The sequence below is a fragment of the Saccoglossus kowalevskii genome, chromosome 21, assembly GCF_978046115.1.
Source record: "Saccoglossus kowalevskii chromosome 21, keSacKowa6.1, whole genome shotgun sequence".
In the NCBI taxonomy this organism is placed as follows: domain Eukaryota; kingdom Metazoa; phylum Hemichordata; class Enteropneusta; family Harrimaniidae; genus Saccoglossus; species Saccoglossus kowalevskii.
Genome location: NC_140661.1, coordinates 14,573,481 through 14,590,111, shown reverse-complemented (window position 1 = coordinate 14,590,111; position 16,631 = coordinate 14,573,481). Strand labels below are relative to the sequence as shown.

General features: G+C 37.3%; 1 protein-coding gene and 3 non-coding genes across 4 annotated transcripts; all 4 read right to left on the bottom strand.

Moving 5' to 3' along the window:
• Positions 1 to 196: 196 nt before the first annotated feature.
• LOC100373756 (large ribosomal subunit protein uL4A-like) lies at positions 197 to 16,492 on the bottom strand. Its single transcript, XM_002731125.4, has 9 exons — positions 16,413 to 16,492; positions 15,912 to 16,089; positions 15,209 to 15,454; positions 12,834 to 12,958; positions 8,155 to 8,284; positions 7,193 to 7,349; positions 6,477 to 6,560; positions 5,177 to 5,339; positions 197 to 404 (listed from the first exon to the last, which is right to left on the bottom strand). The coding sequence occupies exons 1-9, from the start codon at positions 16,413 to 16,415 to the stop codon at positions 288 to 290; spliced, it is 1,203 nt and encodes a 400-aa protein (XP_002731171.2). The 5' UTR covers positions 16,416 to 16,492; the 3' UTR covers positions 197 to 287.
• On the bottom strand, positions 3,727 to 3,798 carry LOC144356741 (small nucleolar RNA SNORD18). Its single transcript, XR_013421508.2, has one exon. It is a non-coding gene; the product is annotated as a small nucleolar RNA SNORD18 (small nucleolar RNA).
• LOC144356740 (small nucleolar RNA SNORD18) lies at positions 5,571 to 5,642 on the bottom strand. Its single transcript, XR_013421505.1, has one exon. It is a non-coding gene; the product is annotated as a small nucleolar RNA SNORD18 (small nucleolar RNA).
• LOC144356746 (small nucleolar RNA SNORD18) lies at positions 6,634 to 6,705 on the bottom strand. Its single transcript, XR_013421509.1, has one exon. It is a non-coding gene; the product is annotated as a small nucleolar RNA SNORD18 (small nucleolar RNA).
• Positions 16,493 to 16,631: the final 139 nt, after the last annotated feature.

The window sequence follows — 16,631 nt, the reverse complement described above, 5'->3', positions numbered from 1 at the left end:
GTTGATTTATGCACACTGTTGATTGGTCTGGCTGTTAAACCAGATTGGCTAGCTAATCAGGCCAATCTTCAAAGTTTCTTAAATATGGGTTTACAACTTTAACTAAAATCTTTGGCTCTGTCCTATATTTTCACATTGTTAATGGGAAGTACAATTCCAGTACCATACCTACAGCAATATAAACAAACAATACAAGTTTGCATGCATTTATTTATTCCTTCTATCCATCTATGACATTACAAGTGGTCAGAAGTACATTTTATTTTGACTCTGAATACTGAGAGCATTTATTTTTTTCCTTTAGCCTTGCCTTTTCCATCATCTTTGCCTTTTGGTTTTGGTTTTCCCTTTCCCTTTGCTTTGCCCTTGTTTCTCTTCAGCTTCTTAGCAGCTTTAGGAGAAATCTAGCAAAAAAACACAGATTATATCCAATGAATTAAAACTGTTTTCATTTTCTTATGAAATTATCAATTGTGGATGCAATATAGCAGCACATTGTCCTTGGTAACATGAAAACTGTTTGAAACCAGAGAATGACATTCCATAAAAAGTAGCTCTAATATGTGAATATGCAAGAAAAATAAAATCTGAACCCTCTGGTTCAATGCACTCCGAAGCTCCGAGACTGCACCCGCCATTCCCCGAACAAAGAGGGTGGAAGATTTCCAGTCTGCGTCACTGAGGTGGAGATGTACCGCCTGACTCAGTTTGCCAGCGAAAAATGCGCGTCTAAGACTGCACCTTGTTGCACAAAGTCGACAGCGGAGCTAATAAAAAAAAATCTGCAAAATGGAGGTGTTAGTGCGAAATCACTGGTTTATTCTGTAGGAAATTCATTGCTATTAAATATTCATGATGCACATATTATAATGAGGTGGGCACGGAAATACGTGCATAATGAGGTCAACATTGTAAAGGTCACACTGCAGACCCAACATGGCAGCACGTTGAAATTTAAGTTTGTCGTAGTAGTCGTTTTTAATTCATCACAACGTGTAAAATAGTAACTCGTACTAGTCGTAGAATGAAAAAAAAAAAAAAATCAGCTGCTACAATCAGCCGATGTCTTCTCGGTCAGAGGTCAGTTGAAGAGACGTGATTGGCTTAGATGATAGTCAATTAGAACACTCATTACCATAATTACCCGTTGAAAAATCGACAGGTTCGGGCAGTCTCGATAGAGGGCCATACAGAATAAACCAGTCTGGGTGATTTCGCAGTTACAGGGGATTTCGCACTAACACCTCCATTTCGCGAATTTTTTTATTTTATTTAAACTACAAAACTACTACTACGCCAGTCTAAATAATGCACTCAAGCAACTCTGCCCTCAGGGTGTGATGGATCGTCTCAGATTGAGCTGGCGAGAACGCTCATCGTGGTACCGGGGTCTGGGGAAGGAGCCTTGAGATCCGGTTGGGAGGTGTTTTGGTTTCATCCCAGACTTTTGGGTCTGATCCCGAAACCACACCGACCGGGTAGCGATTGGTCCAGCGGAAAGTATTGCATAAGATTTTACCCCACCCAAGAGACTTAAGTATTACCTCCTCCGCGGCTGACCAACGTCCACCCATCAACAATGTTTGCGCGCCCCACTCGGCCGAACAGGGAGAGACGTGCCGGCAGGGTTGCTTTGGATCCCAACGCCAGTGACCCCATAAGCGTTGAAGCAACCGTAAGTGGTCACCTTAGGATCAAGGGTGAGGGTATTTACATCGTATAACTAGGATCAATGATACTGCATCAACCCAATGGCGTAGCTCAGCGAGTCGTTACGGATGGAAGACTGAGGGACTGCCCGAGGTCCCAGCTATATCCAACGCGAGCGCACCGTCTCCTTTCCACTTAAGAGAGAGTGTGCATGTTTGACTGTGCGTCTCATGACAGGGTCGGTTCCCTGAGGACGCCCGAAGAAGAGAGTCAAAACCCACAGCGGGGACCGGACACTAAGGTAAATTCGCAGGGTTCCCCGGAAGAGACTTGAATGCGAGCGATGCTTTCGTGTTCCTTCCTGCTTGCCCACTGAAGGGCCACAGTGGAGACAGCTCGCTTCGACTGAGTTTGATCTACCCGGCCTGCCAGGGACGCAATTTGCTCAGACAGTCCTTCGACCGAAGCCCCCAACTCGGAGGCAAACCCGGCGCCGTGCGAGGATCCACAAAGAGACCCGCAACAAGCCCCATAGGAGGAAAGACCCCCAGGGGCACAGCCTCGCTGTAGCCGGTAAAGTCGGGTAAACCATCGCCTGAAAACACCGATTGTGAGGATGCCCTCCGATCGGCAGGGGGAGACCGAAAAAATATCGATACCTCCACCATCAAGCCTCTAACTCGACGTCTGAGATCTGGTTCCGGAATTGTGAAAATACGTGATTTTAATGCATTTTCGGCCTTAAAATAGCCATCATTTAGCTATTGTTAAGCAGATCATGAAACAAATGCACAAATCTATTTGTGACATGATGTACCACGTGTGTGTGAAGTTTGAACTTGATCAATCCAGACATGTCTTGGATACTGATCCAGAACTGAATTCTTTAAGAAAATGGCCGCCAGTCGGCCATTTCGAACTTGATCAGAAAAAAAAATGACGTGCATCAAGGTCCTATTATGTTTAATGTAAGTACCAAATTTGAACGAAATCCGTCCATGCGTAACTGAGATCCGGGTTCGGAATGGTGAAAATGTGCGATTTCAATGCATTTTCGGCCTTAAAGCGGCCGCCATTTGGCTATCGTTAATGAGATCATGAAACAAATGCACATACATATTTGTGACATGATGTACCTTGTGTGTGTGAAGTTTGAACTTGATCAATCCAGACACGTCTCGGATACGAATCCAGAACTGAATTCTTTAAAACAAAATGGCCGCCAGTCGGCCATTTCAAACCCGATCCAAAATAAAAAATGACGTGCATCAAGGTCCTATTATGTTTAATGTATGTACCAAATTTGAACAAAATCCGCCAATGCATAACTGAGATCCGGGTTCGGAATGGTGAAAATGTGCGATTTCAATGCATTTTCGGCCTTAAAGCGGCCGCCATTTGGCTATCGTTAATGAGATCATGAAACAAATGCACATACATATTTGTGACATGATGTACCTTGTGTGTGTGAAGTTTGAACTTGATCAATCCAGACACGTCTCGGATACGAATCCAGAACTGAATTCTTTAAAACAAAATGGCCGCCAGTCGGCCATTTCAAACCCGATCCAAAATAAAAAATGACGTGCATCAAGGTTCTATTATGTTTAATGTATGTACCAAATTTGAACAAAATCCGTCAATGCATAACTGAGATCCGGGTCCGGAATAGTGAAAAAGTGTGATTTTGATGCATTTGCGGCCTTAAAATGGCCGCTATTCGGCTATCGTTAATCGGATCATGAAAAAAATGCATGTGCATATGTCCCATATGATGTGTGATGTATGAGTGAAGTTTGAACTTAATCGGTCCATGCATGTTCGAGATACAGGTGATCACACACGGACGGACGCACACAGGGCAAAACATAAGTCCCCGTTTTCGGACTACGTCCAAACAGAGACTAATAAAATCATGAAGCACATCTCCAATAGGTGTGCAAATGAACTAAAAATTGTATTGTATGCTGGATGATTAGAGGTTAATTTATTTTGACAATAGAATTATGTTTTTTTTACATAAATGCATGTGCATCATTTAAATATGACTTATTGAAGACAAACAAGTTTCTTGCAAAGATCAGAACTTCAATATTATCACAGAATTTCAAAAACACGGACCATGAAGTTGAAGACTCATCACTTCTTTGCAATAGAAAAATGCTTACAGTATATAATGAACTGAGCTAAAACAAAATATGTGCAAGCCAGGGCAGGACACTACAAATTGAATTCGCCAACCTAGGGAAAATCATGTTTTATTTCTTCGTTTTGAAAAATGCTACACACAAAAGGAAAAACGGCACTAGGGTAAAAATGACAAGGAAAACTTATCCTACCAGCTACAATGTCGAATGCCGCAGAAGCGGAAACAACCCAAGCTGGAAACACAGACAGGAAAAAGCAAGTGATCAAGGCAGAGCCGCTAAACTTCATCCCCGCTCGATGCAGAGAAAAAGAAGAGTGGATATCCAGCCATAATGGCGCCGCCATATGGGCTCGGTCACTTAGTTCGTGACGCAAGGGGAAAGAATCTTGGGGTCATGGGACTTCCCCTGACCTAGATTCTATCTCTCAGTCATTGGCAGAATCACTAATTAATGCCTACAGTTCAAAATAGTCATTTTGACTGACAGGAGTCTACATTGGTAATTGAACGTAGTGAATAGTGGCTTTAATATGTGAATATGCAAGAAAAATAAAATCTGAAACAGTCATGAAGCACATCTCCAATAGGTGTGCAAATGAACTAAAAATTGTATTGTATGCTGGATGATTAGAGGTTAATTTATTTTGACAATAGAATTATGTTTTTTTTTTTTACATAAATGCATGTGCATCATTTAAATACGACTTATTTTTACCATGGTCACACCTGTCATTTTCAAACAAGTGCATGTGTTACTATATAGAACAGATACTGTATAAATGAACATCCGTATCAGAGCTACATGATACACCATTTGTCTCGTGGTCAGCCATCCATCGGCAGTGACAAGGCGTTAACAAGCCTGGTGTGCGAGTTTGAATCGCAGGTTGAGCGTTATGTGAATGTGGTCAGCCATCCACCAACATTGACAAGGTGTTAACAAGCCTGGTGTGCGAGTTTGAATCACAGGTTGTGCGTTATGTGAATGTGGTCAGCCATCCACCAACATTGACAAGGCGTTAACAAGCCTGGTGTGCCAGTTTGAATCGCAGGTTGTGCGTTATGTGAATGTGGTCAGCCATCCACCAACATTGACAAGGCGTTAACAAGCCTGGTGTGCGAGTTTGAATCACAGGTTGTGCGTTATGTGAATGTGGTCAGCCATCCATCGGCAGTGACAAGGTGTTAACAAGCCTGGTGTGCGAGTTTGAATCGCAGGTTGAGCGTTATGTGAATGTGGTCAGCCATCCACCAACATTGACAAGGCGTTAACAAGCCTGGTGTGCGAGTTTGAATCACAGGTTGTGCGTTACATTTCATGCCTGAAATTATTTTTATACAATTATAAAACCACTCTCACTTTGTTATGATACTTACACCACGTTTCTTGTTAAGAAGGTCATCCTTTGCCTTCTGACGTCTCTCCTCGAACAGCTTAGCATGGCGCTTAGCTGTCTTGGCATAGGGATTCAATCTAGTCATCACACGCACGTTCTTCAGTGGATTCTTCTTCAGTACATGGCGCTTAACGGCCTTACGACTGCAATAAAGGTACCAGAAATTAGCATCAAATTGTTCTGGCCATGCAAGTTTGATTTAGAGTAAGACTGCTAAAGTATTTGTTCTAAGCAAATTTAAAACATTACCAAGAAATTTAAATTCATCTCTAGACTACTTTGAATCAGGTGTATTTGCATATACATGAAAATGAATCACCTGTGCTTTTTCAATAACAGGAACTTGAGCACTGAAGACAAACAAGTTTTTGGCAAAGATCAGAACTTCAATATTATCACAGAATTTCAAAAACACGGACCATGAAGTTGAAGACTCATCATTTCTTCGCAATAGAAAAATGCTAACAGTATATAATGAACTGAGCTAAAACAAAATATGTGCAAGCCAGGGCAGGACACTACAAATTGAATTGGCCAACCTAGGGAAATCATGTGAACTACAGTATATACTATGATACATTTCACTAACCCAAATTAAAAATGATGGGAAGTAATTTTGAATAATATCTGTATAATGCATTAAAGCATTTTGTGGTGTTTGCGACTTCTAAATTTAGGGCCTTGATGCAATTAGAGTGGGTAGTCCTAAGCACAGGACAAGTGAAATTTCTATACTTAACAGACAATAGTAAATATATATGCAATGTACATTTAGTTACAAAGTTAACATCAAGCCTGAGTGTGATATCCTCCTTCCTTCTACACAGATTTTTAAAAAAAATGGGTAAATTTGGCAGCTTATAATTCTGGAAACCGCTTTATTTTTTCAAGAGACATCTTTGCAAACTTCATGAGCCCATGGAAATCACATTTTAAAGCAGTGAAAATTTTTCTGGGGTCCTATGACCGGAGAGTCAGCTACATTCACAATTTTTTTTTAGGAATGCCATAACAAAAATCCTGTATTCACAAACAATTTACAGTATTTTAGCCACTGACGAGTAGCAGTACCCCCTCCCCCCCCCCCCACCACCCCAAATAAAAATAAGAGGCTGAATAACATTGTGATTTCATTATAAAACACTATGAATGAGATGTATTTGAATACAAAATTCATGAAATTACGACTGGCAAATTTCAATTTTTGTTCAAGCCTACTGGCAAAATGAGAACTAAATATGGTAGATTTAGTGTGCATGCAACAACAAACTTCCGCTTACTTTGTTGGTTTGAGTTGTCTGCGGATTTCATCACTCTTCATAAGTCTTCCAAGATCAGTGTATGTCATCTTGGGCATTGGCAAGCTGAAATAACAAAACTTGCGTAAATATTACAATTGTACTATGATGAAAAACTAGCGACATTGATTTCACAGCAAAGATCAGAACTTCAGTTTTATCAAAGAATATCAAAAACACGGACCATGAAGTTAAAGTCTCATCATTTCTTTGCAATGGAGTATCAGCAATGATACCAGCATCTTAGCGAGTCATCTAACTTCATGATAAAAGTTGGAGGAGTATAACAAAAATCAATATTCGATGTGAAGCATTTTCACTGGTTTACTAGTATTGCCACAGTGGCCAAGCAAATTCCAAACTTCCTAGATTAAATGCATTCAGTAAGCTCCCAAAGCAGAATTCTAAATGGCAATGCATGACTAAGATTTATTGTAGTGAAGTCAATAAATATAGCAGTAATAAATGGCATAATAATTTAGATTTAGACCAGTGTGGAACACAAGTGCTGCAACTTTCAGATTTGATTTTTGGTTTAGTTACTTAGCATTAAAAGGGCTATATTATCAACGATGACAATGCCGAACATAAATTTTTCCCTTCCATCTTTGATGATACAGGCAAGGTAAAAAGGGCTAAATTTTGCCGACAATACATCTAACATTAAGCACCCATATAGACCCACATTTCTAACTTACTTGTAGTTGTTCTTTTCTTTAGAAGGTTTCCTCCATGTGCCGTAGAGATTGTCCAACTTTCTGAAAGCACTTTCAGTCCAAATACAGAAACGTCCAACGTGACCACCAGGTGCAACTCTGAGTAGATTCAATTTGCTGACATTCAAGAGTGTAATTCCTAAATACAATGCAAAATTTAGTTAGACGGTAGGATATATAATTACTTAATCTTAGACCATAAACTCCCTTTAAAACTTCATATTCTATAGTACATACTGTAGTGTCATCAAATAACTGGTCACTTCCAGGATAAAGGTAAATATCCAGATTTATTATCAGCTAACAAGTAACATAATAAAAGTCCAACATCCAAGTGCCTCTTGAGAAGCAGCCAGAGACTATAAATAGCTAAAACGCATATTGTGTATTTCAAAGCAAGCAATGATCAATGTGATAAAATTGTGGAATATTGTTATCCAGAATAAATGTAGAAACTTATTTTCCACACATTGCCTAATTTTTTTTTACTCATTCCAGTAAGTGATACTTTAAAACAAATCGATCACTTTTTGGACTGGTGGAGGAAAGTTGCCCTTTCTATTAAATCAAATAGATGCCTTTCCTCAATCCATGAATTCAAGTGCCCCTAACAACACCAAAGTTCTAGCCAAGAATAGATCAGTGTAAATACCATCACTAACTTCTTTGAGTTTACTGGGTAACAGGATGTAGTTTTTTATTATCTAGAAGTGAACTAATAATTGCTGCTTCATACTTCTACTTCACACTAAACTTGCAGTAAAAACAACTTTAACGAATTAAGGTAACTTGCCCTCACCAACCATACATTTTCATATAGAGTTTCATGCATTTTTCATATTAAAATTTTACCCAATTCAATCTGGTTTTTGAAACTACCAGGAAGGTCCTTATTACAATTGATACACATTTTCAGACAGAAGTCGTGATTAGCATCAACTCACCAGGAATATTTCTGAATGCTCTGGTAAGCCCATTGTCTTGGTCATATATAATACAAGGACCCAGTCTTTGTATACGTCTTCTATTACGCATTTTACCTTTTCCGGCACGCATACGCTTTGATTTATAAACCTGTAATAAAAGAATACAGATTTCAATATCAGTTTTTACCACACTAATTTTTACATCAGTAGAACCTTGTACAGTAAACTTGTTTTACATTTATAACTAAACTTTGTAAATGTAAAGTAACGTCCTTTGACCATAGTATAATCAAAATTATCTCATCATTCTGGGCATACCTACATTCAAATTGGTGTACATGTCTCAAAATTGTGGTCAAAATAGAGCAATGACAAAAAATAGCCTTAGCCCCCCCTCTAATCCTAACTTTGTACCTCTAGTGCACTTCCCCTATTTCAATTGTACATGCAACTTTTCCAGACATGTATAGTTATCAGAAGGTAAAAATACAAATGCATTGGGGGCTGGAGTGTTAGCGTTAGGACCTCAAGGAAGTCTTCCTGAAAGACTAATGCTGGAGAAAGCAATATCACATTTTCATTCTCTGGCAAAGGATTATGGGAAAAGTACAACCTATCAAAAATGAGGAAATGATTGAGACATCGCTAGTCAAACTGTACATTGCAGAATATTTTCCAGGGGACATCTATGATCACAGAATAGCAAATCAAATTTTTGAGGGGAGGGGAGGAAGCCAGCACACTAATTACAAACGACAAGCAATTCTCGTGTGTCCGTTTTAATGATAGACTGACCATAAGTAATACCAGGGATTGCGTTAACGCGGAATTCTGCGTCCGGGAAGCATAGTTTTTCTGTGGGACGCATGAATTTTTCAACTGGCGAGTCCCTGGGATGCATCCGGTGAGCACACGCCTCGGTCGTATTATGATAGATCTAAAGGCATTGTGTACGTTTGTGATGCCATTGTCCTGCATACAAAGTTCATAGAGCTTGTAAATTCACCTAAAATACTGTGCCATTGTCTTCAAAAACACCTATTAGCATCTACCGTTAAAATCCTATTATAAACCGCATACCTAATAGTAACTGCACCCCCGATTTTGGCTTCAGTGTTAAAGTGTTCTCAACAAAAATTGAAAACATGAAAAGTACCTATTACTAACCGCAACCCCAATTCAACAAGACCGTGACTGACTTTGTTTCAACCAGCTGGTACATTGTTCCTAATCCTATTTATTTGTTTCAACAACGTGCCTAAAAATATTCACACCTCTTTATTGTTCAGTAGTGTTAGGATGTCAAACACGCTTTTGCTTTTGTTCTTGCGACAACTTTTGTCAATACTCCTTATGAATACGTCCACATGTCACAAGTTTTCGACAATGAGCTGTTATCACCGAAAAACCGTTAAATGCTTTTTCAATGCTCAGTTTATCTTTCGAAAACAACTAATTTCTTAATTTAACAAGCAGCCTATCGGCTGAGATAGCTCCGCTGTTAGCAATGCACATTTCAATTAAAGAACTGAAGACATTAGAAAATGAACAATATGAATAGTATCAAAGCAACAAGAAGTCGAAAATATCACTTTTTACCAAAAATTACAAAAAAATTCACCAAAATAAATTAATTAGAGAATTGAAGATATCATCACAAAATGAACAAATCTGAGAAAGGTCCACATGTAGTACCTATATATGTAATATCAAAGTAATTGCACTTGCGGTTTTTAACAAGAAGTCGAAAATATCACTTTTTACCAAAAATGACAAAAATATTCACCAAAATTAGAGAATTAAAGATATCATTACAAAATGAACAAATCTGAGAGAGGTCCACATGTAGTACCTATATATGTAATATCAAAGTAATTGCACTTGCGGTTTTTAACAAGAAGTCGAAAATATCACTTTTTACCAAAAATGACAAAAAATATTTACCAAAATTAGAGAATTGAAGATATCAACATGAAATGAACAAACCTAAGAGAGGTCTACCCAAGGTACATATACACCAAGTATCAAAGCATTCAGGCTTGTAGTTTTCAAGAAGAAGTCGAAAAAATAAAACATTGACACGGACGACGACGGACAATCACTCATATGATAAGCTCCGCTCGACAAAGTCGATAGCGGAGCTAAAAAAAAAAGTCATTTTTCCATGGAAATCAAAGCCAAAAAATCGCACGACATTATCGCTAAATCTCTTCCGGGTTTCGTTCACCATGAAGTCGGTGACCTGTCATTAACATACTTAAATGAACCAAGGTAGTTTGAACACGTGGGCACCATCCAGCATTTTGATTGGTTAATTAGCGACTTGACCTATTTGATCAAGTAACGTCTCATGTGCATTCAAACTACATGGCGGATGTCTTATTGCATCGATCGTTTACATGTGATCGAAATAATTCGCTTACGGTGAAACTAAGTTGAATTTTACTTGCATTTGATAACAATTCAACGAATTAATTTTTCATGCGTTATTATAATCACTACTGAGTAATAATCAACAATTTCAACACTTCGAAAACAAGTAAGTTATTCACTTGTGAGCTGAAGCATGGCCGGATTGCGTTACCGTACCCACGGTACCGTACTTTTTTAGTGCTTGTTTTTATTTGAAACACCTCTCAGAATATACCATACTTTCCGTTACGAAGAAAATTAAAAAAATAAATGCATTACACTAAAAGTATTTTTTTTTTCATGTGAACAGTTTTTTTGTGACGTGACGCTTATCACTCTTCCCTGACATCTAAATTGGAGTTACCCTTATATGCAAAAGATGTACGGTGTATTGTTTGTTTTGTGCAAGTGATGTGGCAAAAAATGACCATGCCCATTTAGTGATTGCAATATGTACGTAATAGAAACTGCACCCCGAACTTGAGCTGTTGATCCCAATTTTTTATTTGATACATTGTAATATAAACCGCGATTTATAATAGGATTTTAACGGTACATTTCACAATGGAAAATGTGAAGTCCCGTCTGAAGTACGGCGAGACAGTCAATACTGAGACAAGTAGAATGCACTGTGACCTGCTAATTTAACCGCCTAAATCTTACAATGTCAGCCAGGATAATTTTTCTCCAAAAAATCACTTTAACAAACCCGGTACGTCAAATACACTTTTTTCCTAATTTTATTGGTAACGAAATTATATTCTAAACAAAGTAAAAACGAACACATCTGCCGAGCAACAAATAATCACGGCTGCGTTTCACAATTGTTGATTATTACTCAGTAGTGATTATGATAATGTACAAAAAAACAAATTTATTGAATTGTTATGAAATGCAAATAAAATTCAACTTTGTTTCGTCATAAGCAAATAATTCCGATCGCAAATTAACGCTCGATGCTGTTGAGTATCCGCCATGTTTCTTGTCTTGCATGGTTGACCTAATAGGTCAAATCCCTAATTAACCAATACAAATGTGGATGACGCCAACGTTGCCAAATATGTTAATGTTATTGAACGCAACGCGGAAGAGATTTACTGATGTTGTAGTACGATCATTTGGCTTGGATTTTTATAGGAAAACGACATGATTTTATTTTTTCAAAAGATAAACTGAGCATTTGAAGACTAATTTAACATCGTTTACAGTGACAACTCAAACCTAAACGAAGATTAAGCACTCACACTCGTCACAAAAAACATACTCTTGAATAAAAACTATTTTAGGCGTCAAGAAAAATTGTAATGTCCGAAAAATGACGCCAAAATATTTAAATAACAAATAAATAAAATCTGCCAAAAAATAGCCGATTTCTTGATCTCATTTTATTTTTTTTTAAAACCCAAACTGCCCAGAGGTGAATTTACTGCAGAATCTGGTACAAGTACCAGTATGTACAAATTTTGGGTGCATTGTTTTCTGGGGACAATATTAATCGAAACAATGAACTATTTATTTATATAACACAAGTGACTATGGGCGAAAAAAAATCACTTTTCTAGAAGCCATGGATCGATTAGTTATTTGCAAGATCGCCTCCCTGGCAGGTTCCATGTGGCCATGCCTTTTCTTGTCAGAATCGTATTAAGTCCAAGTTAAGTCTGACACCAGCTCATTTATTATGGCTTATGAAAAACTTGAGGGTAAACCCGTTAATGATTTAAAATTTGTAAAAGCAGCATTATATTTTAATAACAGTAAAAATAGAAGAAAACCATGTAAATAATGCAGATTGCTGACATGTAAAGGGTGGAATGAACATGTAAATAAAGTACAATATAAATGTGATTAATGCCTGAATATGTTTGTGTAAAATAAAGTGCGGCAGCGTCAGGGACCCCACATATTTTTAAGGGACCCACACATTTTATAAAGGGTGCGTCCCAGGGACTCCACATTATCGAACACTAATGCAATCCCTAATAATACCATTCATTTGGTCCTTAATATTGCATTCATGTTTAGATAGATAAACTAATACTGATGTTTTGGGCGTAAATATTATCGGGTTCTATATTTGCTTGTTTCACTGACTGCTAAATGCACTGAATAAATAATTAAAACCCAGTAACTATTCAAATATAACAAAATTTGTTTTTTTCACAGTTGAGTGGATCTTGTGAAAGAATCTTTAACATCACTAGGTGAATAATTCTCCTACATTACCAAATTTTTTTGTCAAACGAATATAGTAAATCATCTAAAAACCAAATCACAATACTTACTTTTTGAATATCTGACCAAGCTTTGAATTTTCTTAAAAAGGCAACAGCTTCTTTTGTTTTTTTAAATTCTTGGACTTTGTCCGCTATAACCAAAGGTACCTCTGGTATTTCCTCAATGCGGTGACCTAAAAATAGAAATTTAAATAGACTATATAATCACCGTCACGTAGTAACCGCAGCTGACACTGAGGGCACTTTTCTTTCAGGTCAGGCAAATGACCTGAAAAGTTACATTTTTCGGGAAGTTGTGTTCTTGATGCGTTTAGTTTTGCTTTGTAGTTTTGCTTTGTAATTTTGACCCTAGCGTTTAGAATGTTATATTAGGCCATGGTATATCGCTTCAAAGTGTTTGTATAAGTTATCATACTTGAATAAATGACATAGCAAGTTTTGATAGTGAAATCTTGGGTGAAAAATCAATATACTTTGGTCTAACCTATGAACATTTGTTAGTTGTGACCTCGATTGCGTGTACACGAAAAATAAGGTCTGATCGTTTTCCAGATCTTAAGAAATTCATCTAAAATTGGAAACTTGTAATATCCCCAACTAAAATCAGCGTTTGTAATAGCTTTGGATAGTGCTGTATACAACATCAAAAATAAGTTGAAGATTAAAATTAAAACTTGATCCTAACAAAATAGCTTCAATGGGTGAACATGATCTCACAATGGCATGAAGGTGCAACACTCTTTGTGGGATTATCTATAAATATTAATCTAAAATATAAAAGAAGGGTATACATTGGGTATACCCAAGGAGTGATTGTTCTTAACGACAGGAGTTATGTTGTGCACTAAATATGTCATATGGCTGAGTGTTCAAGGTTGCACAATTGATTTACTATTACAATACGGTAGAATACTTTATTTTCGCTTTGAATTTATTTTCGTCATTTTCGCTGAAGGGATGATTCCGTGAAAATAAAATCCAATGAATATACTTTTTTTCCTATATTTCACATTAAACTCATTAAAAATCAGTGAAAATAAATTCCATACAAAACTCCCAAAAAGCCTTTTCAGCGAAAATAAAGTATTCCACAGTTTATACTGTAATGAGATGGTTTTACTGCCTTCAAATAAGTAATCATTAACCTTATTACCACCACTTCCCTCTTTTCATTACAAATTCACAAATAGTTCTGTTTATAGTCTGATTGGGACAAAAATAGTAAACTGAACGTAAAAACTGCAACTTGTCTCAAAAGTTGTCTGGCTCAAAAAATAGATTTCAGGAAATATTGAAGAATACAAGAAAAAAAAACTGCCGAAAAATTTGGACGAGAAAGTCTGGTGGTGAAAAGTGGTTAATGGCGCACTTACATGTACTCTGACTAAATTACATCATGTATTTTGTTGATTACAAGAGCATCTATATTACCGGTATATGCACATGTTAACCACAAATTGCATTTCAAGTATACTGCAGCATTCAAATATAAATTGGACCCGATTGATCTAATTTTCTTAAAATACAAGTGCACATTGTATATGTATATAGTGCCAGTCAACTAGAGCACAAATTATTATTATTAGCGATTATTAACGATAATTGTACAATTCTGTGAAATAGTTTTGTGGTGAAACAAAGATTGTCTGTTAATTTTTAAATGCATCATTTTTCTAAGTGTGATATTTTAGGATAGTTTGAAATGTTCACTTTGTTGTATTGCAGATAATACAATTTGTGTATGTCATGTACAAGAAAATTGTAGTCTTTCCTCTATTTAAAAGGGTCAAAATGTTAAAAGAATATACTTTTTTCACATCTTTTTTTGCTTCTAGGTTTCTGGCTGTCCAAAGAAGTAGCTCTTGTTGGTGTATATAGAAGTTATAATGAATGATTAAAATGGATAGATCCGTCTCAAATTTGTGTACTTTTTATTTACTTAATGTGTTGCTAAATTCCCCCAAATTGCTCGGAATAAATCAGCAATTGGATTGGATTGACAACCGGTACTATTGTATATAGCAGTGTACATTGATGTGACATGACAACACAAACACGTCTCGTCTTACTGCTATACTTAATTAATGAGCTCATTATGTATGCAAATATTCATTTTCTGTATTTTACACTAATATTCATACACAGTTGCCGAGACAAATACAGATATGTTAGTTAGCATCAAACTACATTTGTATGTGTACAAATTGCAGCGATTAGTGGATTGCTTCTATCACGAGGCTATCAGGTTACTTTTCTTCTGAAAGGTCAAAGGTCAAAACTGACGATCATCTCCCCTTGGTGCTGTCCCAACCCACTTGTTGATTTTTTTTTCTCATCCAATTCTTATTTAGGTACCACCAACAACAAAGACTATTCTCATTTGCATACAATTTGCATATTTAAAATCCATCTGCTGTTCCTACCTTTAGACATGATAAGAGCCGGAATTCCAGTTGAAGCAATGGCAGAACACATGGCGTAACGTTTTTGGTTGACATTTACTCTACGGTGCCAGCGTCTATAAGTCTTAGTTGGAGCAAACATACGACCACCTCTACACATATTACCAAATGCACCCTGACCGGATCGATGCGTACCACCACCACGCACACGTGGAATACGTGCTACAGCACGACCGGTTCCCCAGGATTCTGCACTAGTCTGATGACCTGTGAATTGAAATTATTCCAATACATAAATTTCTAAATCCCCTAAATTTCTAAATCAGGGTCCTGAAGCCAGAAGCTTGCGGGAATGCAAAGATCAGAAAATGTGAATTATCATATTAAGTCAATAACACAGACCATAGAGTGAGTATTCATCATATCTTTGCAGTCAATGTTCGTTAATAACATACTTGTTCGATTTGGCACCCCATGTCAACCCCCACTTTTGATTTTTAGGGGGCGGGGGTTGTGTTTTCAGGGTGACACATTAAAAAGTGCTCACCCTTTCCGAAATGTGACAAATTTAACTGTCAAGTCATGAAACCAGGTCATTGAACACAACTTTACCAATTAATTGCGAACAGGGTTGCACAGCGGAAACAGGGTCCAGCCTGTACGGTAGTGTTGCTGTGTATAAAATACTAACGAACCTATCCGCGGATACATGATTATTACTTACCTGCTGCCTTGCTGACGGCATAAGGCTGGCGACTGTTTTTCCTCAAGTTTGCATGAACAAAATTGACAATATCTGGTCTGATGGGTGCCTTGAACACAGCCGGCAAAGTGATCGTTGTTCCAGATAATTCATTCTTCTCAGAGTACACATTTATAAGGGGACGTGCTGCTGACAACGCCTGCAAAATAGATGTACTTATGAGCGACAAAAACCAATGAACTGAATGTTAATGTTATAATTTATTGTCAGTCTTACGTAGCACAGTTCATATTCTGATTCCCCCTAACATACGAAGCGACCGAATGTGGTGTCCAACCTAAACATGTGTTCAACACATGTCCACCTTATCCAGCTAAAATGGCCACTTCCACAAACATTTTGGAAGTTTATATTTATTTCATAAGTGGTAGTTCTTCGCGAACAATAATGATATCCCGAATACGTAGACACCCATTTTATCTATGACTTAATCAATACTTCATTATTTGTCAGGAAACTCACCATTTCGCCAAATATCTGAGGCCGGTAATGCCTCGTTCACTAAATATGGCGACGTTACCAGACGAAAAGAACGATATGTTAATAAGTTGAGCCTTATCACTGTTGCGAATAAATTACATATTTTTAACACACTAAAATAGAACGAAATTACATCCAAAAGACATATCTCGGTTTTAGTTTTGAAATTAAAACAAAACTAACACATATACTAATGTAGCA